We start from the raw sequence: 23,541 nt of genomic DNA, 5'->3' as shown, positions 1-23,541 counted from the left end.
TTGCCTGGAAGGTGTGTACAGTATGTCTGTGTGTCGCTCTGTGTTCTCTAGCTGCTAGGTTTCCATTTTGGATTACAGTGAGAAAAAACAGATTTGCCTGTGAAGTATGTCTCAAAAGAATTGTGTGTGTGTACATATGCCAAGTGTACAGTTAAGCAGTGCAGCAGCAACCTGTGTTGAATATAAAGTAGTGTCTGTCTGTGCTTATGTCTAATGTAATACATACTGTAGCTATGCTTTTTTTACTAGGCTCTCAATATACAGTATATCTACTGTATGTTTGATGCATATTTTCTATTAAGGATAGTGAATCCATGGGGGCTAATGCACAAGTCGTTTTCATGTTCATTATCCGACCAGCTCTGCTGGCAGACCGTCGCATACACCTTTTTTTTCCTCTTTTTGTGCCTTAATCACCTGTTTAATATTCCTCTAATCATCTCTGCATGTTTGACCAAATTATAGTGATTTTTTCTCTTTCATGCAAATTACACACTGACACTAACGATAGCCAAAGCAGATATACTAATTATACCTCCTGAGTCAGCTATACAAGCCAGATTAATACCGAATGATTTCACTATTGTAATGTACACTTCTTGTTTGCTCTAATGACCATAACCCCACAGATTCTGGGATAAGTAAAGACTTTTTAAAAACATGACGCTTCTGTTTTTACTGTATAATCCCAGAACGTGCCTTCAGAGTGTATGTTTTTTTTTAAATAAACAATTGATTTAAGTGTTTTTGGTGTCAATATGACTGATTTAATTGATCGATTGTTCAATTGATTGATCGGTTATGACTGACCATTATAAGCTCCAGGGACTTTGACCCTTGCTTAAGCACTGTAGGAAAACCGGCTCAGGGACGCCAAATATGTAATCATAGTGGCTCTCTGAAGGCACCAGTTCTGTAGGGTTTGGGCATTTACTGAAACAATTATTAATTGTAGCAGTAAATCACAAAGTTGATTCTTTTGATGGCTTTAGAATCCAACCATGCGACATAACTCAAACAACGCACACACACAGGTACTAATACACGAGGATACATTTATTAATACATAAAATATGCATGTAAACCTAACAGATCTTATCGAGAGGGTTATCAGAATACAAAAGATATATATTCAGTCAGTTACGAAGTGTTACACATATCAAGAGGACATACGTTCAGTATATCATTCATTTAGACCGTTTCGTAAATGAACTTGGTTATAACTTCTACATTAGATACTCAAAACAAGTACATAACTCTTAGGAATTAAATTGATATCAACTGGTTGGGATAACAATTGAATTCTCGAGCTGTAATGCATTGAAGTTGAATACTCATCCAATCTTTGGGGATTCAGATCTCCTGCGGGCACAAAGAAACAGTTGCAGGCTGTTGCTGTCCAATCCGCGCTCTCTGGCTGTGTGCCAGGCTGTGCTGTGCGGCTTGCGACGGTGCGCTGCTGATGCTCACTGTCCGGCTAGTTAGTGTTGGCTTTAACTAGCAAAGTTTGTGCACAGGAGAAAAGATGACTGTGGGTCCCAGCAAGTCAGGAAGAGGACCGGTTCGTTCCTGATGAAGAGCTAGTTCTGAATGGTGATTCAGCTGTCCACAGTTCCGACCTGTTCACGAGGCCTGCTGCTGGTCACTCTCTGGCAACCTCCACTCTAGACTCTTAGAACAAAGGAAAGTTCTGGCACTCGGACACACTGGCCGTTCCGTGGTTGTCCGGGCTGAGTCTCAGGATGGTCAGGAGGCGCGCTGCGAGAATGTCCTGCCCTTGGGAGCCTTCTGCTCCTGGGCCGTCCTGCCCTGGAATTCTCCTTTGAATTCCCTTTAGAACAGTCCACAGAATCCTCTCCAGAATCTCTGAATCTTACTGAATCTGAATCTTACTGAATCTCTGTGGTGCCTGTTTTTACCTGGAGGAACTACAGCTCGTTGATTGGGTGAAAGTTCCATGGGCATCAGAGTCCCACGTGGGTTACTCGGCCCTACCAGTCCCTGATTGGTTGATCAAGGTGAGATATGAGTCACTTACTCCTGACACTTAGTAATGCAGTCCAGATGTCCAACTGGCACTCCCTAGACAGATAGGCGCCAATGGATGACCATTGATCATGATAGCCAGGCTTAGCTAAGTGCACCCCCCTTTGGGAGCTGTCCTTATCAGGAGAAAACATCTTAAATCACCCTGCATGAATAGTCTCTCTGTGGCTGCACCACAGAGATGAACAGAGAAATGGGGCCTCAATTGGGAAGGCTCAGAACACTTAATTCTTTCTTATTAATAAGCCTCGCCGCTACAGCACTAAATCACCTCATTGAGTGAGAAAATTAATTGGGTCCAGGTAATAAAGTGATGTTACATCTGGTGAATAATAAGGGTTGAGATGGAGATGGTTTTCTGGTGAAAACTGAGAAAGAGGCTTCTCTAAGATATAAGGGAACCAATCATAAGAAGAATGTCTTTGTGCCAACTGGTTGCTGAAGGCTGGGCAACATCAGTGCAGTGTCTCTGATTTTCAGAGGTGTTCACAGCCTGCAATTTCTAACCTGGCAAGATGTTACAGCCAGACACATGCTGTCAATGAGAGGCCACAATCTCATCAGCACCTCAACAAGATGTCAGTCTCATCAACACTTCAACAAGATTGACACAACATTAGGTTTTGCCTTTGTGATCATTTTCACACTTCCTGTTCATTTGCATGAGAAATGCCCAATTGCAGTGGTGAATGCCAAAAGCCTGGCTAAACAGTGCTTCATCAATCAAGGGCCTCAATCACTGCTCTCCCTGTGGCATCATCCTGGTGTGATAACATTGCTGCAGGACCATGCATATCCTAATACTGCTCCTGTAACAACAACTTCTTAATATGATGAGAATTCAATAGTTATGTCATGGATTCCTCAGTCACTAGACTGGAGCCCCATTGAACATTTGTAGGAGGAACTGCAATGACCTATGGTAAATAGAGCTCAGAGACCAGTGAACAGGCTCCTCAGAAAGACTGGGAGAGAATCCCACAAGACCCACATCTTGCTGGACCTATTCAAGACTGCATTTGCGAAGCATCTTGTATTGCTGCCAACAGTGACAACCTGCGTTATTAATCTGTGTCTTTCACAGTAGACCCCTGTCAATTTATATTGTTGATGACAAGTGTTAATCAGCTTAATTTACCTAATTCATGTCTGTTTAATAAAATGCAAATGTGCCTGCTACAAAAAATGATTTGCTGTTTTCTTGATTACTTTATGAATGTGTTATAGGTATAAGTAATATGTATCTTTTGATGCTTACTATATACTGTGTATGATTTATTATGTATTTATGAGGACTTGTAAGATAAGATCAGATTGCTTTATTAGCCAAATACAATTTCTTGCATCAGGAATTTGTCTTTTCACATACCCCAGCTTGCTCTCCATGAGACACACAGATGGGGAGAGAGAAGCTTGGGGTCAGAGCGCAGGTTCAGCAATTTATAAAGCACCCCTGGAGCAGCTGGGGTTAAGGGCCTTGCTCAGGGGCCCACCGGAGCAGGATTTTTCTGCCAGCCATGGGATTTGAACTGGCAACCTTCCAGCTATAGGTGCAGATCCTTAGCCACAGCGCCACCACTCTGCCCCTGTACAGTACAATAGTTGAAAAATCTTATTTTGAACACTGAAGCACAGTGAAAACATTATAATTAAAATCATCAGGTTAAGTCAATGTACAGGGGAACTGTGTATAGGGTATAGTGTAAAATACCAGGAAAATTATGCTAAGTACTTTTTGATGTGTTTTTGATGGTGAATAAATCTCGGAGGGAGTATTGAACGGAAGGCTTGCGGCTTTCCTGAAAGCTGCTCTGTGGACTTTGTTGGCTCGTGGTATGAGTGGAGGAAAGATAAGAGCAAGGCAGGGAGAAGCAGGTGGTGCGGGCTGTGGTGAGAGCTGACAGCCTGAGGGCTGGTTGTGCATACGGCTGGGAGAGAGGTGGGATCTGAGCTTAGGAGCAGGCGGCTGGGAGGCAGGGTGGGTACGTGGTCGACACCACAGAACGGACTGCCAAAGCGATGCCCGTCGATTCAAATCTTCAGTAATCTAGTTTGTCGCTGTAGTTAAACTGTCTAAATCAGGGATTTAGAGATGTGTCCATCACTTGCTAAAAACCCCCAGGCTGATGGCATTGACTTTCTGTTTTGTGCTGTCAGCACAAACTGACGTCCCTCGTCTCCCAGTGCAGCACTCCCTCTGCTTTCTTTGCACATCCTGCCTGAGTACAGCCCTGCTCTCTTTCTCGTCAAAGATGCACCAAAGATGGGTTTTTCTCTCGTTTTTGTGCTCCTGCATTCAGTTCGTCTGGCCAGACCTGTGTGTTGACAAAGCTGGCTTCTGACACACAGGCCTGTAATGCTGTCACTGACTTTTTGTCTTAAAAATAAAGTGTAAAAAAATAGCAAAACAAGCTGTCTCGTTTTCAGTCAGGTTGACTACACAAAATCCACCTTCTGTCACATAGTTAATGGCAAGGGATGGATCTTCAATCTTTAATCAGCTGAGTCCAGGGTACAGACGGCCTCGACACATACTGACTCCCTCAGCAGCCACGCTAGCACCATCCTAGCTGCACACAAAATACACACAAAATACACACCTGTCATCAAGCTTTAAGGAAAACCTATTGCCCTGCATTACAAAAGTAATGAGGTCCACAATCAGTTAGCTGTCTAACAGTAAGGCCTGGAGTGGGACATTACTAACCAAGATTAAGTCATGATTAACTCTGGAATGCCTTACCAGACAATCACTGTTACTGTAATCCTTCAGCTTTGGGTAGTTTTCGGTGGCTAGCTGTTCCAGTTAAAGTGCTGCTCTGTGATAGGGGTGGCAGCTACAGCTGAGTGCCAGGCCTTTGTTCATTAATATTTAAAAACTCTCTGTTCATGCTGTGGTGACTAGCTCTTTTCCCCAGGATCTGTCTTGAGCCCCAGTGCTATAACAGATGGGGACACTTGGTGATGATATAGACCTAAAAGCCACTTTTTCCCATGTGACCTCCCAGCTTCACCCAATTATTTGTCACAGTTTGTAAGGCAACCAATATTTTGGACTGAAGAGTAGTAAAGAAGACTCTCTTTGGACTGTTTCAGGTTTTACATGTTTCAGGTCAATATGTATAGTGCCTTACAAAAGTATTTACCCCTTTCCAAAAAGTCACATTTTGTTGAGTTGCAAACAAGAGGAGGCCATTCAAGACATTAATCCTGTTTGACAGTTAGTAGATAATTGATCCAAGGTTCTTATCCTGAAGTTTTTTGAAAGATACCAAGGTATTGTTTTCAACAACATGGCAGGGTAGCTCATCCGATATTCTCACAACCTTCTGGATACAAAAGTGCCTCACGTTCTTGGTTTTGAAGAAAAAGCTTGAAGACGCAGCCTGTGCTGTAATCTTTCTTTATTCAATCAGTTCGGTGATCAATAGCGCCATGTGTTTCCCCTTGTCAGAGACTGACCGGGCACAGTGCCCAGGAATGGTCAATACTCATTTTAAAGGGACTGGCCTCTGCTTTTAGAGCAGAGCAGTCAGACAGGGAATGATTTCTGAGCCAGGACTGTCCTTCAGGCTGTTCTAATGAGAAAATGACGTGGAGTCCACAGTGACATTTTGCAGTGCAGTACTGATACACAATATGTCAGTGAATAAATAAGATCAACTTTTTAAAATTAAATGTACATTATTTATTATAGTCATGACAGTGTTTTATATGAGTATCATTGCTGTGATGCTTTTGGAGAATTTTAAGTAAAAGCGAGCTACTGTTATGGTGACAGGCTGGTGTTGTTGTATGCAGAGGTATGGATCACACTTAATCACGTCTTTGCGTAATTCTGTAGGGGTTACTGTGAATGGCAACTCAATTTCAGAGTGTAAAGGGGTAGAGGTACCAGCTCTCTTCTCATCCCTCCCCACTAGAAGCAAAGAGATGCTGCTGAGCACTGAGATTTAGTGTGTGAGAGCCATACAGAGAACCTGCCTGTCCTGGCTAAGGAGAGTAGCATTTTTTCTGCTAATTCTACTCATATTTGCCATATCACCATTCCTCTGTCCTCTTCCACACACACACCTATTTCAGCACCTGTCTATGACGGACAGCTCTCATCCTAGATTTTTAGAACATGGCTTCTGTACTCTTTTTTCTATTTTGGCAGGGTGGAGTGGTTGTAGAGGTCATTTTATTTTTTTGGCTACTTTTTCCAACTTTGTTCCAAATTAAAATATACAAAAACAGTGAAGAATAAAGACACGGTTGCAATAGTTACCAGTGCTAGAATTCCACATTGAATTCTTCATCTGGTGGACATTGATAACCTCACTGTTCTGTATCCCTGAGCTGAGGGGTTTTTGAGATGAACCTGGCTTCTCACTGGCTAGGAGGTCTCTAGGAAAGAGCATTTTGGCTTTTAATTGAATGTAAACCAAGTGAAAAAGACACCTTTCCATGGCAGGCAGTACAGATAAATACTTACATTATCTTTCAGTTACTGCTCCAGCCTTAAAGCCTCAGCAGTTTGTGTCCATGCTAGATGGAGGATATATGCCTGAGCCCGAGGGGGTGATTTTCTCCTGCATTGGTCCCCAACTCCAGACCTCAAGAGTCATCTCAAGTTCCATAGGCAGTACTAGTTACCCTTGTTCAAAGTGTTGCAAGTTTCATAGGTTACAACCAGAATAAATAATAGTCATGTAATAGTCATTTTGAACACACAGCAGGTTGCCCTTGGAACATCTTAACAGTTCTTGCTTTATTTAATGTTCTGTAAGCAAACAATTCAGTTGACACCATTCAGCAGAAGATCAAATGGTACCTGCTGGCTTCATGCCCTACTCTACATGGTGCCATCGTTCCTGGACTTTCTACAAGTACCGAATTAACAATCACGCCATCATGCAATTAAAAAACACTTTTTTAGAGACAGCCTTTGTGATTGCTGTGGAAGTGAAGGCATGGGCATTTCAAAGATAAAGAAACTGCATTCCGCAAGCCATCTCTGTTTAGTCAAGGAGAGGATTACAGCCTTAGACCATACACTTAATCCCTGTAATTTGTTGACCCTAAGCCATCTTCCCATTAATAGACATTAGAATTCTGCAGCAAGGCCTGATTATAGTTCCCCTGGACCATGTTACTATGGCCAGACTGAAGAATGTGGGGTTTACATGGTACACTATGTTACTACGAGGTGTGACCAGTGGTGGTGGGGCAAAGTTTTGGACTGTTCAAACGTTTAACCCTAGCAGAGACAGCTGTTCAGTATTTGTATGCATCCCAAACTGGCACCTGAACTGGAGGTACAGTTTAGCACCTTGTTCTCTTTACTGTATCCATGCTGGATGGAGGTACCCCTGCTGGCCAGATAGGGCACATGTACAGAATGGTCAAGGTATTTTCCACCAGAGCTGCAGGTACTGTAGTAAATATTCAGATAGATATCTGTAAAAATAAGTATTTAATAAGTATACTGGTTTACAAATAAAGGTGCATAAATATTTTTTTGTATTATGTACAAATGAACATGGAGTCTGTTACATGACAATGAAAAGCTAATTTTTAACTTGATAAAAACAAATTGATTTTTATACACACTAAAAAGAAGTCTTCATGTGTATGACAGCTGTGGTGCAAGTTTGAAGAGGATAGAATGTATTTTTCCCACCAATGCTTAGGGTGAATGGTTATATTGCCTCCTAGACCACATATATGTGCCACATATGACAAGTCATCAGGATATATGTTCCATATATGACAAGCTCTTTAGGATATATGTACTATATATGATAAGCTCAAAGAATGTATGTGTCATGTGTCACAAGCTCTCTCAGTAAGTACACTGCTTTGTAAAGTACTTAGGCATGTTTAGTCATTATGTAAAACACGGTTCTTAGGTGATCCTCTACTGAAATGTTAGCTGTTAAGTTAATCTAGGATCATATATTGCAGTACATCAAGTAGCCTTTTTGTTTAATGGGTTTGTAGAGAGCAAATGATGTTAATGAAAAGAAACACCATACAACGAGTCAATTATATTTGATTGGTAAATGTAATGGATTAGCTACCCCATCACTTAATATTGACTGCTCATGTACAGCTGACCTGAGGTATTTGTGTTCAGGTTTTTGAAGATTCTGAACTGGAAATTTGCTACAATGACAAGCTTGACTTACTCTTACCAAGCTAAATTGGTTATAAACGTTGCCAAGATTTCCAGAAATTGTATTTGGTGTTTTCTTAGGGAGAAAATCTCTGCTATACATTCCTAAAAGTATCTTTTTAAATAGGATTTTACCTGTTTGGTTACAGCCTGCCTTGCTTGTGTACTCTTGTACTTCGTTTTTAATTTTGCGTAACACTCTCAAACTGGCTGGTCATAAAAGACTCAATATAAATATAAATATGGAGTGCTTCATGCCGAGAAATATTACAGTGTAGTGGGCACTCTATCTCTTCATTGCATTTATGGATCTCACTGCATTGTATACTGTCATCTGCTCGGATATTCTTATTTCTGTGTCTTTAAGATGATTTTCAAGTTGCGGCAGTCCATTGAAACTGCCATTGAAACACATGAAAATGATTGCCTGCTAAAGGGAGCAGTTGTGCAGTGATTCTAGGTTGGTGCCTGAGGCACAGGGCTGGGCGGTGTTTGTGTCTTCTTCGATCTGTGAGCACTGTTGCATCAGATACTGTACATGTCATTAGCCCTGCATCAGTCTTGCTAGTTTTACTGTGTAATGGCTCTGTACTTAATCTGTGGAAGAACAACATAAAGTTAAATAGAAAAAGCAGAAACAGTACCCTAACAGTGAAGAAAAAACAAAGGCAGCCCTGTTTCTGCCAAGCTGTTCAGCAGGGTCTGGAGCAATGTGCCACCTCTCGTGTAGACAGACTGTTCGCACACAGACACTCAGAGCCAGGCACTCACACTCTGACACTCTCTCAGCAGGCTACGTGATGTGCTTGTGAAATAGAACTGAGAATGGAAAAATCCCCTCTTATACACACAAACTAATAATTGTGCTAAGTGTCCTCCCAATCAGTGCAATGCCTGCTAATTTATTGCCTTTTCTTCCTGCACAGCAGGGATTAGAGTTGAACAGATAAGAACACATGGCCATGTTTGCACATCCAAGGAAGCAGAAGAGAGGATTGAGCTGTGAAGGTGAAAGAGATTCTGTGTCCATTCTTGGGTGCAAGCACATGCGCGTGCACTCTCTAAGGCATACTATGAAGTAGCCTTTTAGCATGGTCAATTCTTGTATAATGTACAGTGTACGTACTGTTTATATGTTAATGTGTAAAATGTGTTTTCTCTGTTATGTTGAAGTATTTCCATTTTTCAAACTGAATATTCTATGTCACAAGGCACTCTATAGATAAATCATCTCCTTCTCAGCAACACTGACTTGTTCCCCAAGAAAGCTGTTTTGACTTTTTCACCTCAATACTGTAACCCAACCCATCAATTTCTACAGCTGCCTGTATTTTCACCTTGACAATCTTAAGCTTTTTCAGGTCTCTCCATGTATACTATGTGTGTGTGTGTCTCAGTACCATCTGAAAGGTGCTGTAAGAAGGGATCCCCAGTCTCACTCACCAGCTGCAGTACTTTTTTCATAATTTCTACTGTCGTATTTCTAAATCCCTGCTGTGCTGGGAGAAACATCAACGTATCTGACTTTCATAGGAAATCAGAAAATGAACGGGATATCAGCTCAGATGTTATGAGTTCAGACATACCATATTCTTACTCACTCAATCCTCTTTTCACCTGACGGAACTCCATCTACCTTACCACATTGTTTTAAGAAAAAGTAAAAATCCTGCTATTTTTACCGACACGGGATAGTGTCCACAGCCCACGGCGTTCCTTTCTTGGAAGAGCTGAAAACACAGGTGGGAATTGCCTCTTCTCTCTCCCCCAGGCTGGAATGGGTGGAAATCATCGAGCCGCGCACCCGAGAGCGGATGTACGCCAACCTGTTGACAGGGGAATGCGTCTGGGATCCCCCCCAGGGCGTGCGCATCAAACGCACCAGCGAAAACCAGTGGTGGGAGCTCTTCGACCCCAACACCTCCCGCTTCTACTACTACAACGCCTCCTCGCAGCGCACTGTCTGGCACCGGCCCCAGAACTGCGACATCATCCCCCTGGCCAAGCTGCAGACTCTGAAGCAGAACACCGACTCGCCCCGCGCCTCAGCCGAGAACAGCCCCGGGAGGAACAGCGCCGTCAGCCGGGAGGGCAGCACATCCTCCTCGCTGGACCAGGAGCTGCTGGAGACGGGGGGAGGAGGAGGAGGGGGAGGCAGCGGAGGAAAGCAGGGCCTGACCAACACGCTGAGCAGAGAGGAGGCCGAGAGGTGAGCGAATGGGACTCAGGGTGTGGGAAGGGCTGAGGTGTGGGAGGGGAGGGCCGGAGAAAAGTGGGAGGGCAGAGGGAAGAGAGCAGGAGGCAACGGAAGGCAGAGGAAAGAGAGAAGGAGAAGAAAGTGTAAGACCTGAGAGAAGGAGAGAGACAGGAACTGGGACTGTGAAAACAGGAAGGAGGTATTTTTTGGTGCCCAATAGCTGTGCAGCTGGGAGGCATTGGGGAGCAGTGGTTAGCATTGCTGCCTCACAGGGCTGGGGCCCTGGGTTCAAACATGGAGTATTTGTGTGTTCTCTCTGGTTCGCGTGGGTTTCCTCTGGGTGCCCTTGTGTTTGGGGCTGCTTTGAGCTCACCCCCCTCTTTCATCTCCTCTAAACACACTCTGTGCTTCAGGAATAACAGGCTATCTGCACGGATCGCCTGCTCAACCTCTGGCAGTTTTGTAACCCTCTGGTATTCTGTGTTGATCACAGTTTGCAGGCTGTGGCCTTGAGGTTCTGAAACAGTAATGCTGCCCCTCTTCCACAGTACAGTGATTGGTCTGTACTTATACAATCTTTGCAGTAAAATATTTCTGTGTTTTAAAAAGTAAAATCTTTTAGCTTTCAGAGAAGGGATTTGCAGTCTTCCTGACAACATAAAGAACCTCTAAAATGATATAATAATCGGAAAACAAAGCTTTGCAATACAGTGCTAAATATATACAATCACATACATCTAATCCTGTTAATACATGTAGAGAATAAACCAGGAAGGAAAAGTCTGTAAGTGTAAACAAGAACGGAATCTTTTTAGCTTTTTAGCTTGGAACAACAAGGGGTTTGGTCATGCTATTCACAAAATTATCCAAAAAATATAGGCAACAAATATGTTCAATATAGGCAATCCAGTTTACTGCTCAGAGTGGCACCACAGAAAATACAAAAAAAGAGATCTAGAACTGAGAATAAGACGCACTTCTTTTCACAAAGAATCTCTAGTTGCTTGTGCCGAGCTACAAAGCTGTGGTGTGAAAGGCAGTGTCCTGGGATACGTCACTGGGTCAAAGTTACACAGAGGTATTCATGCACAGTTACTGTACACATTTAGCAGTACAGGAGTGTTGGAGGGAATGTGAATGCTGGTTGTGTGGAGTTTTGTGTATTTACTGGCACAATTTATTAACTGTAACAGTAAATTACATGAGCTCTTTCTCGGCTATGAGGAATCAATCAGCAGAACAACAAGCAGTCTGCACGGATTCAAAATACACACAATATATTTATTAATGCACACAATATCTACAAAAAACATTGAAGTAAAAACAAAATGCCTAGATACAATTACAGATTGTTTACTTGAGGGTTACTAAGATATACTGTAAAGTAAATACTGTTACTTAGATTAATTAAATTTATTTTTAAAATGTTTTAGGTTAGCAATTGGATTCTGGAGCTGGATAATGCTGAATATCGAATTATACCTTGGGTTTGTAACTCCCATGCAGTCGGATGAGGAAACAGGTGATGGGGCTTATGTAAGTGATGGCCAATCTGTGCTCTGCCGGCCTGATGTCAGCCAGTCCTGGTGCGGCGCTGGAATGGTGGGGGAGGAGAGAGAGAAAGTCCTGTGGCAGCCTCCTGCTGTCTCTCAATTCTCAATTCTCAATTCACAAGGGTGACTGTTTGGTCAGGGCAAGTTACTAATAGGTGGAGAAGCTTGGGAGTGGCTACTTCTGAATATTGAAATATTCAAGCATGCCACTGAAAAAAACAGTTAGTGATTGGTTAAGAAGTCAACAGGTGGTGTCAGTGTCCAAAGCCTACTGGTCCGTGATTGGTCCGTCATCTTTCATAATTGATCACAACCTGTGACTTTAAGACCATCATCCAGATGGTCTGACACCTGAGAAAGTGACATTGTGAGCCATTGACTTGGCAACTCCCTAGAGGTATTCACATGTCCTGTAACTATTGGATATCCTTCAGATAGAACTTTTTGTCTGCCCCAGCAATGACTAGAGGTCAGATCGGTGTTGTCTGAGACAAATCTGTCTGAACTGGGATGGTCCACAACAATGCCTCCCCCCCCTCCCCCAACCTGTGCTCCTACATAGGTAATGGGGCCAATCATTAGATTGACATGGATGACAACTTTTCCATTACTATGGCTCTCGGCTCGCCTAGCTCAGCTTGTGGGGTTTGGCAAAGCCTCATTCGTCCCTACACTTCTGGTGACAGGGACGGCTCTCGCGCCCAGCCCCAGATCCTCCCCACGAGCCCCTCAAACTGACCTCCCAGCTCTCTGCTTCCTCAGCACAATCCATCTGGAGAACTGAAATGTCAGCGAGATATGGAGAGAATAAGATATTGTGTTTTAAAAGTTTAGACAATACAAACAGACATACAGTATATATATATAGATGAAGTGGGACAAATATATCAATATATATTCAAGGGTATAGTGTCAGCATTTAATCATGCTGTGGAATAGTTGCTGGAATATGTTAATTTACCTATGCTACTCTGTGTCACTTGCCAAACTGCCTCAGTGTCTCTTAAAGTACAAAAATAAATTACATTGTAAAATCAACAGTAATTGATTTGCTCCTAATGAGTTTAACATACAGTAGAATACTTGGGTGTGTTCAACAAGATAATTTTTCCTTTACTATTTTGTTGGGGTTTTTTTGCCTTGAGGATCTGCCACTTTGCTTGGCCATCAATATCCTGATCGATATGTAATAAAGAAAGCAAAGGAGGATATTCCTGTAACATGTACCTGCCTGGTGTGATCTTACTGATGTAGTGTGTGCTCTGCTGGTCTGCACGAGCTCCTTTGAAAACACTGGGAGGCTGAAGAAACACTGCCCTGTTGCCCCCCAGTTAAACTGTAGCATGTGCAGTAGCTGTGCAGGGCCAATGATGGTTAAGCACAGCATCAGCTGTAGGCCAACCACCTGGGGGTGTCTGTCAGTATGATGAAAGCACACGGGGTATGAACCGGCATTTTCCATGGCAACAGTGCCAGAAGCTCAAAAAGAGAGCACCACTCTGGTGTTCAAGTGTCACAGGTCAGCAACTTTTCGAGGCTTCTTTTTAAATACACATTGGTTTCATAGCTGGTAAAAGGATGAAAATAGTCCAAATGAGAAAATAATCACTTCTGTTAAACAAGTATGAGCTGAGGTAGAAGGTAGAAAACTAGAAGACCCACAGCGCTCCAAGACTGGGGTTAGAAAGAATCAGCATGAATGAGTGCATTAATAAAAAATGAAAGCAAAATGTACATAGTAGTGTGTAAAACCTTTGATTTACATCACAAAATAAGCTAAATTTCCAAGTATGCACAGCACCATACTCTGCAATTCAGAACGAGGCAACAAAACTTCCGGTGACATGAAGCTTGTGAATTCATCTCTTAATAGATATTGCCGACAAATAGTACTTACTTGTTAATACTGCATACAGATCGTGTTGGAACATTTCTGCTGTGAAATGTGTGCTACACAACCTGTTGTTATTCGCTAATAGCATTACATTAGTTATTACAGTGATTAGTGAGCAGGAAGAACTGCTTCACTTTGCAATTTGTGCCCATGGCGAGACCAGTGGTTTGTGACAAAATGAACACCATACAGTATTTTCATAAATTCTAAGATTTTGTGCTGAATTCCGAATTTCTAAAGTTTTGCGGAACCATTAATTTATTTTGTTACCGAGAATTAATAACCGTTCTGAGAAACTGGGACTGCAATTCCTCTTTAATTCTTGGAGGTAAAACAACCAAGCAGGATGAAGACATTGACATTGTCTGCTTGCCAGATAACAGTTCTTGTAGCTAATAATTGACTTCTGTTTCCTATGTGTGTAGATGCTATAAATATAGGAGGATTAGCATACACTGTAAATGAAATTCAAAAAGTCTTAGATGAAATTCGGGATTGGGCAAACACTTAGCAGGAGACATTTAATATAGAAAAATGCAATGTTTTAAATGCAGGCTGTAAAAACATAAATTATAAATACAAAGTGGGAAACACTGAGATGCAAGAGGATTCTTATGAATAAGACTTTTAAGGTGTTTAAATTCATACATTGTTTACATACTATAAAGTATGTAGGGAAGCAATAAAAAAGGTCAAATTTTAGAATAGTTAAAAGTGTATAATTTAATTCAAGCAATATTCAAGTGATATAAAGTTAAATTTGCACATTACAGTATTAATTACATTTTTCACTGAAGAACAAGTTACACAGCTATGTTGTTCAATACCTTGGCTTATTTGAAGAACCAGCTGGATGAGATCTTTCCATCAATTAATTACGAACTGCGAAGCAGGGCTAGATGGTCTCCTCTGGTTTGTAACCTTTCTTAAGTATTGCAAAACTCTTTTTATGTCTATAGGTGTAGAAGCTGGAAATCTCCAGAATGAAGCCCATCTGAACACATGCAACTCCATTGTGTTTGTACCTGGTGGAGTTGTGCACAGTGGAGCAGTCACAGATAAACAGGAATAACTGGCAGAATGAGCTCTTGAAGGATACAGGGCATTTGGCCTGAAAAGTCTTTCTGTCTCATGAGAAAGTAAATGTCATTTTTTTTTAAATTGCCTCACACTGCGGCTTCTACCTGAAGCCCTGGTTCTGACAGAATCCCACTGACAGGTGGTGTGGTGGCTCTGTGGCTAAGGATCTGTGCCAGTGGCTGGAAGCTACTTTGTTGGGCCCCTGAGCAAGGCCCTTAACCCCAGCTGCTTGAAGGGCGCCGTATAAATGGCTGACCCTGCGCTCTGACCCCAAGCTTCTCTCTCTGTCTGTGTGTCTGTGAGTCTCATTGAGAGCAAGTTGGGGTATGCGAAAAGACAAATTCCTAATGCAAGAAATTGTATATGGCCAATAAAGTGATCCTAAAAAAAGTGCTTGGTCTGTATGTGGTTAAAGGCAGAATGATCACACTAGAATTGTCCGGTCCCAATGGCTAACGTGGTAAAATAGTCAAAGCTTTGTTAGGTAAGTAACACACCAGTATGTGTTTTCAGCTGCCAGGAAGTTCATTTCTTTACACAAAGTAATTCACTTAAGTGAAGGTGCATAATGCTTAACAATAATTCTGAGCTCCACCTAACGCTACTGTCTGGGCAGCTTCTTTTATCCCTTCATCGGTGGATGAAAACAGTTACAGTACATGGTCATTATGTACAATGGATATAAAAAGGAACAAGTAAAGAAGGTTCCACGGCCGAAACGTTGTGTTTTCTTTCTTCTTTTTTTCAGCATTGAATAAACCTATTACTTGTTCCTTTGCAGCCTACGCATGCTGACGCAGCTACCCACCTGAACTCCAATGGATATAAAAAGTCTATGCACCCTTATTGAAATTGCAGATAAATCATGTCAGACATTTTTCCATCTTTAATGTGACCTTGCAACCAACAAACTTCAAGAGAAAAACAAATAGATAATTATTGGGAATAATAATTGAAATGAAAAAACCTACACACCCTGGTTGCATAAGTGTGCACACCCCCCCCCAACTAATACTTTGTGGAAGCACCTTTTGCATTTATTACAGCCTTTGTGAATAAGTCTCCATCAACTTTACACAACTGGACATTTCAATTTTACTTCCTTGCAAAAAAGTTCAAGCTCCTTCAAATTGCCAGGGGAGCTGCTATGCACAGCCCTCTTTAGGTCATAGGTATATGGTTAAAGTGCAGAGTGGAACAAAATCAGTGATCCTTTCTGTTTCAGACACTCATTAAGGAGATCTGATGAGAACAAAGAACATAAGAATCATCGCTATGGCCTTAATTGGCTAGATCTTAATCACTTTTCGAACATCCTGTATGTTTAAACATGAGATCTCAGTTTGCAGGTGACATACTGTATATACACAGGATAAGATGGAAATGAACAGTTACCAAATGCTTTAAGCTGTAGACAGCTGGGCTAGAGTAGACGAGTGTGGATGACGAGTTGAGTACTCGAACCTTTGTCCAGCACTCAAAATGTGCAACCCTCTTTCTACTCAATTCAATTTTTCTGGCTTTCATAAATTAGGAGTGATGTTTGTTTTGTTTCTTATTCAGAACTTCACATATACTTGAAAAAAGCTGGCAGCATCAGTGTTGTTTTGTGCTTATTAGCTGTATCCTGCAGTGACTGAAGATGTGACAACAGTAGCATACAATAAGAGAGGAAACCCGTCACTTTCACACAAACACACTCAGTGATGTATTGATCCTGGAAGCTCAAGCTGTTCCATGAGAGATTCCAGTGAATCGGCCTCCGACAAGCTCCCAGCATTCCAGTTCCCAGGCTCTGTAACACAGGCCCTTCAAAGCCGCATGGAGATGCTGATTAAAGGACTGTTTCATACCATTGATAGTTTATTTCAGAAAATTTCTTTAGTTATTTCCTGGCTTTTACTGTAGATGCTCTCCATATGATATCATTCTGTTCTTTCGGCTGGGCTGCAGTGCTGTATAATATCATGCTAAAAGATATTATGATAAAAGAGTACAGGTCATTTTCAAAACTGTCACCAATATTGGTAATTCAATGGGTTTTATCTCCTCTAGGATGCTCATGGAAGCTCCCACATGGTCAGATTGACCACGGCTGTTTATCTAGACAGATTTGTACTGTTTGACTTTATATTTTCATGCTTATTGTTTTTTTAATTTTAATTAATTACTAATAAGCAAAGTTGTTAAATGGAATGAAGTTGCCACATTTTACTGTGCTCTAAGAAGAGGACAGGCCATGTGCCGGGGGCAGATTAGCCACATGATCATCTTGTCCACTAGGGACCAAGTGTCATGGGTGAAAGAGCATGTGATTAAGTTTCCGTTTGCTTTGCTGTGTGCCTCACATGCTTCTTCTCTTCCACCAAACTGGGAGCTACAGCATGGGACTGGGCTGAGGACTGATATCAGGTCTCGTTTTTAAAACACAGACTTGTGGCAGACAGCTAGGGGATGAACTGACAAACTGGCCATGGATCCAACCAAGGACAGAATCATTCCGGAGGTGACGTGAGGAGGTGATTGAGCTTCTGAGCCTCCAGATCAGACTCCTCTCACGTTTTTAACCTTACCTGTTTGCAAAGAGGGTTCCAAGAGTGTTTGACGCTGTGGGGAACTCAGGTTCCCATTTCAAGCTTAGGGCTCCACCATTTCCAAGCTCCTGTAATCTGTGCATCATTTCCTTTATAGAACAGCTGTGGGGGCTTTTTATCAGAACAATCTAGAATGTACAGTAGGATGCCATATTCACCTTGTGGGCTTACTCCACCTCTCTAGACGGAAACAAAAAGCTCAAAAGATCCTTGCCAACCCTTCCCACCTGCCCAGCCTCTGTTTACTTTGCTTCCCTCCGGTCGGCAGCTCCAGTTTATTAAGACAAAGACCGCTAGGTTCTGTAACAGCACCTACCCGGAGGTGGTGAGATGCATAAACTCTCCGCTTTAACTTTGGATATTTTTGCACAGTTTATTATTACTCCATCAAGCTTCAGTATTATTTATCTCACTGCTGTTTATCTTATTACTGATGTATGTTTAGGATCGTGCGTGAATGTGTTGAGTGGATGCATTCTGTTCTTGGCTTTATGGTGTATATTTGTGTTGTATGTCTAATTGTATGAGCTCAACGAACAAAATTCCGTGCAACTAGTTGTGATGGCAATAAAGTGAAGGACTGAGCACAACCCAGTGGAACTCTCCAGCTTTATCCTATCCAGAGCCCATCCAGACTCTTTAGCATTGATCGAAATAATGGCCATCTGTATCTCTGTTCCTGTTGTTGGTGTTGTGGTACATACTGTACAGTGCCTTGCTTTGAAAGCTTCTTAATCTTCATGGTTAAATTTTTGCTTTAAATTCTTTAGCTGACCAACTAACCTTTGTTCTGAAATCTTGAGAACCACTATTGATAGGATGCCATGTAATTGCACAGAGGCTGCTCAACGAATTGTGTAGCTTGTTAAGGTTATTTAGGTTTACCAAACCAAAGAATTTGAATACTTTACTGTATTACTTTATTAATCATTACATTCACCTTATTCCTTCATATTAATTATCTATTCACTTCTTTATTTTTATTTCAATGTTTAGAATAGAATGTGTACTGTACTTGTATATAACATATTCATTGCTGCTTCAAAGTGTTATGACTGCAAGCTTTAAAGCAACAAAATGCAAAAACAGTGCAAAGGTCTGAATACCATCTGTGTGTCAGACCAGCTTATTTCAACATTGAATTGTTATAGTCACTTTTAAAAAAAATCTGAAAACAATGCTAATAATCCATAGTTCTTTCGACCTGTCTGTATTGATTTCTTGCATGAAATACCCATACTGACTGCATTCTCAGACAACTTAGCTACAAAGTCTGAGATGTCAGACAGTCTGGATTGTTAATTTCTTTCATGGTCCCCATTTTTGCACTGTGAGACAGTGACTACAGTAACTACAGATATAGTTTATCTGGACGTCTCCTTTAGACCAAACAATATTGACACAGTTTGTTTAAGACCATGCACTTCTCTCCTGCAATGAAGCACAACCTACACAGAAACATAGACTCTCCAAAGTAAAGCTTTCAAAAACAATCACAGCTTCATTATGATTCTCTGACTACCACAGCAGTAAAATCACTACATCTTTTGCAGTTTCTCCTAATAATACATTTTAACTCAAATGTTAACCTATCGTCATCCTCTCTAAGCCTTTCATACATGATTAGCATTAAAACTCAGAGATGCTACCTAAAATTTACAAGTACTGGGGAACAAGAGTCAGAAATCCTTATTTTCTGTATTCAATTTACATTCTGCCATTCTATGCTATCCGATCATTTGACGAGTGTTCAAATTGACATAAAACAATAATGTGCTCTTCATGCTCTTTTCCTCCTCTTTCATTATGGCAGGTATCTACAGATACACCTTTTCTAGCTTCAGTATTTTGCTCCAAAGTTATACATTTATTTTTTCAGAAAATTTAGCACTAGAGCGCATCACTTTTGAAAATCACTCTGGCCACAGGAGTGGCTCTTAAACCTGTGCAGTCCCCAGTCGTTGGGTTGTTGCCAGGGGTGATGATGTTTTTGGGGTCACCCACTCTCCAGCATCTGTTTTTCCCACTGGTCTTCGTGAGACACCCACGGGACAGAGGCGCCCTTGGAAAGTGGGCCAGTCGATAGGCTTAGGAGGGAGTGCTCACAACAGGGCTTTGTCCCTCTTGGGTGGCTGCTGAATGTGCAGATCAGTGCGTTTCATGTACAGGCGCAGCGTTTGTAGTCCTGTGTTAGAGGCAGACGTCTGTAAAACACTTTTAATTTTCCAATTTCATGTTCTTCCAAACACTGCCTTTATATTTTACATACCCAGTGAAAAGGGTATTATTGGCAGGATGTGTGGGCCAGCAGCTGAATCACTGGCTCTCAGAGAACTTGCACATGTGGGCAGAAATGGCATGAATCACATCCCCTAGACGGGGAATCCTGGGTAGTTTTTTTTTTCTTGCTGTTTTCTGGTGCTTTATTTGTTCATTTTTTTCATTTCATTTCACCCTCACTCCCTGGCTATGGTTGCGCAGAGGTAGGAGCTGAAAGATCCCGGACTCTGAGTTTTAAGGAATGGGACTGATAATCTCTCTACTGTCTGTGGCTGTGGGCATCATCAGGTAGGATTGTGTGTGCTCATCATCGCACCAAGCTGCATCAGTGGAAATGAAACACTCTATGGTTATAGAATTAGACTTGCATGTAATGATTTAGGCTCTGATTTAGCCTAGTCAGGAGACTCGAATGTGGGCAGTTCTTGATTGTGCGCAGGAGTTGATTTTCTACTGTTTTGTACTAGGGGACATAAGTGGAAGTGCATTTTGGCCAGCAGCCATATCACCCTGCAACTCACAACTGGCAACCCACTGAAGCTAAGCAGGTGTGAGCCTGGTCAGTACCTGGATGGGAGACCTCCTGGGAAAAACTAAGGTTGCTGCTGGAAGAGGTGTTAGTGGGGCCAGCAGGGGGCGCTCACCCTGCAGTCCATGTGGGTCCTAATGCCCCAGTATAGTGACGGGGACACTATACTGTAAACAGGCGCCGTCCTTCGGATGAGACGTAAAACCGAGGTCCTGACTCTCTGTGGTCATTAAAAATCCCAGGGCGCTTCTCGAAAAGAGTAGGGGTGTAACCCCGGTGTCCTGGCCAAATTTCCAATTGGCCCTTACTAATCATGGCCTCCTAATAATCCCCCTCTATGAATTGGCTACATTACTCTGCTCTCCTCCCCACTGATAGCTGATGTGTGGTGAGCGTTCTGGCGCACTATGGCTGCCGTCGCATCATCCAGGTGGATGCTGCACATTGGTGGTGGTGGAGGGGAGTCCCCATTACCTGTAAAGCGCTTTGAGTGGAGTGTCCAGAAAAGCGCTATATAAGTGTAAGCAATTATTATTATTATTATTATTATTATTATTTTGAATTGAAAACAAGAGGCTCTTCTTTGCCCAGAGTGTTGTGGAACAAGCTACCTAGCCATGTTGTTAAAGCTGATACTCTTCTTTCAAGAAATAGCTGGAAGAGATTTTTGGATCCGTTAGCCACTAACAAAAAGGCTAGAAGGGCCACATGGCCTCATATTGTTTATAACAGTTCTATTTTCTTATATATCCATCATATGTATTTACTATGAAAGCATAGTTCCTTTAATTATATCTGCAGTGCGATTTGTAAAACAGAGGAAAGCAACAGTGAGTGCATGGTAAATTAGCATAAAATGGATTATCTTTTATATTATCCAAGTAAACATCCCCAAGGATTGTACTTCAGGTCCACTCTGTACTCCTCAGCAACATTTCTTGTTGCTTCACTACTAAATCTGTGTTATGTCTCAGTGTTTTGTGTCAGTGTAGATGGAACACTTCAGACCAAAGGGGTTTGGGGAAAAATATGCATGCAATCACTTTCTTGCTTGTGTATTTTATGAGGTTCTGCTTGACGATATATTTCAGTTGTTTACAGTGAAATGTGCAAAAAAACATTCTTTCATAGAGTATTTATGGTTTGAACCTAACACTGTCTGTTGTTCATTGTGAGGAAAAAACAAACATAAGGAAAGGGTTTGGGGAGTCAATTAATTTCAAGAAGAAGAAGCTCTCCAGCCATGTTGTTAAAGCCAGTATCCTGGATTCCTTCAAAAAACGTCTGTATATGATGCTCAGTATAATAAGCTACCAGCAACTATTTTTCTTTACTAAAAAAATTGTGGGAATATCAAACAAACTTTCCAGCCATGTTGTTAGGGCCAATAACCTGGCTCTTTTTAAGAATTGGCTGGGGTAGACCTTCAGATCAATTAAGTACTCATTTCCAAATGTGCTAAATGGTCCAAATGGCTTCTTTCTTGTTGTTTTTTTACCTTTTATGTTTTGTTGCAGCTCTCTGTTAAACCAATTTTAACATTTCATAAAAATTACTATACTTAAATTCCCAATTACTTATTTTTACTACATTGCTTTTCAAGTCCCACCTGTTGTTAGCTGACATGATGAAGTTATTATTATAAACAGGTGCTTTAAATGAAGACAAGCACTTAACTGTGTGATCTTGTGTGTGAACTAAACTGTGTGATCGGTTTTCTACTCAATTGCTATTCACTTTAAGTAATTTAACTGTATTTCATCTCTGCTTTCCTTAAGAAGAGATGCTGTTATAAATACATTGTCATATAGCATAACGTTATGATGCAAATATGAAAGCTTAAAAGTATTGTTGTCCAATGGGTTTTCTCAAGGAGGAATCTTGAACACAGTTCTAATTAATTCATGTTTATGTTCTTGTCAGCTGAACGTTGCCTTTCTATAGAGCTATATTTTAATTTACAGTATATCACTGCTAATTTATTTTAGCAAACTTGTGTCTCATGGGCACTCTTAACATTAGAAACTGAGGTAAAAGGTTCTTAAGGTTTTAAATTTACAAATTTTAAGAGGCTTTCACTTCATCATTCCACAGCATTGGCAAGTCCACTGACTCGACAGGCAGCAGAAGACCCGGTTTTTCACCAGCCCTAATTCCTGTACACTGCACACTGTATACTGCACTGAACACACTCCAGCTGTACACCAGTCCTACAACCCGCACACTGTACACTGCACTGAACACACCCCATCGGTACACCAGTCCTACAACCTGCACACAGTACACTGCAATGAACACACCCCATCAGTACACCAGTCCTACACCCTGCATACTGCACAGAACACAACCAATCTGTATATGAGTCCTGCACACTCCACACTGTAGGCTGTACTGAAAAGACCTCAGCATTAATGCCATAACCAAAAATGTCCCTGTCTGTGACTCCTACAGTAGGTAACCTCTCCTAGTTCTTTTCGATTCCACCCACCCATCCATATTTCAACAAGAGGTCATGTTGTTCTTCTGCTCTTTTACAAGGTCTCACTGTTACCTTATCCACTTAAACATAATTCCAGTTCAGTTTGAAATAAATACATCTATACTAGGCAGGAGACGAGTATCCTGTGTCTTTACTGTATAATAGTCTGATGTGAGGGAACGCCAATTTAGTCATCTGTCTTAGAGGTGTGGCGCAGTCTGATTTAGACTGATCACATCCTGATACTTAAAGTATAAAGTGAACCATTGAGGGTTCAGACAGAGGAAAAGAGGGGAAGAGAATGAGAAGAAGAGAGGGAGAGGAAGAATGAACATTGGGATTGAGAGGTATGGGGAGAGGTGAAACAGGAACAGAGTGACTGAAATCAATTGATTGGGAGATAAGTGGCAGAGTTTGTTTTCTTCTACGTTTGCTTTGGGAATGGGAGTGGGAATTGTTACACTGGAGAGGTGAACAGAAAGGAAGAAAGGCAGAGGAACAGGAGAGGCAACCTGTGTGGAAAATTTTATTCTGGTGTGTAGAGGTTAAGTGATGCCCAGGTGCCCAGGCCCTCCCTGAAAACGCATTGTCCCAATTCCTTTTCCTTTTTTAAATTCTTGACACCAAGGTCCCATTTTATTTTACTGCAGGTTTTCTAACAAGTAAGGATGTGTAATCACTTAAGTTAAAAGCTCATATTAAAAGCAGCAGAAATAAGATACAATGCCC

General features: G+C 41.6%; 1 protein-coding gene across 4 annotated transcripts in view; it reads left to right on the top strand.

Moving 5' to 3' along the window:
* arhgap39 (Rho GTPase activating protein 39) overlaps positions 1-23,541 on the top strand; it is a 140,676-nt gene that overhangs the window by 65,345 nt on the left and 51,790 nt on the right. For 3 of the 4 annotated variants that reach the window (XM_088643223.1, XM_088643222.1, XM_088643224.1), the window contains exon 2: positions 9,978-10,415. The exons of the other annotated variant lie outside the window; for it this stretch is intronic. In XM_088643223.1, coding sequence (XP_088499349.1) covers positions 9,978-10,415 — 438 coding nt within the window. The remainder of the gene's footprint in view (positions 1-9,977; positions 10,416-23,541) is intronic. 4 annotated transcript variants of the gene reach the window in all.

Source organism: Lepisosteus platostomus, chromosome 8 (genome assembly GCF_059453375.1).
Source record: "Lepisosteus platostomus isolate fLepPlt1 chromosome 8, fLepPlt1.hap1, whole genome shotgun sequence".
NCBI lineage: Eukaryota > Metazoa > Chordata > Actinopteri > Semionotiformes > Lepisosteidae > Lepisosteus > Lepisosteus platostomus.
Note: the sequence above shows the minus strand (reverse complement) of the source record. Positions and strands in the feature narration are given on the sequence as shown.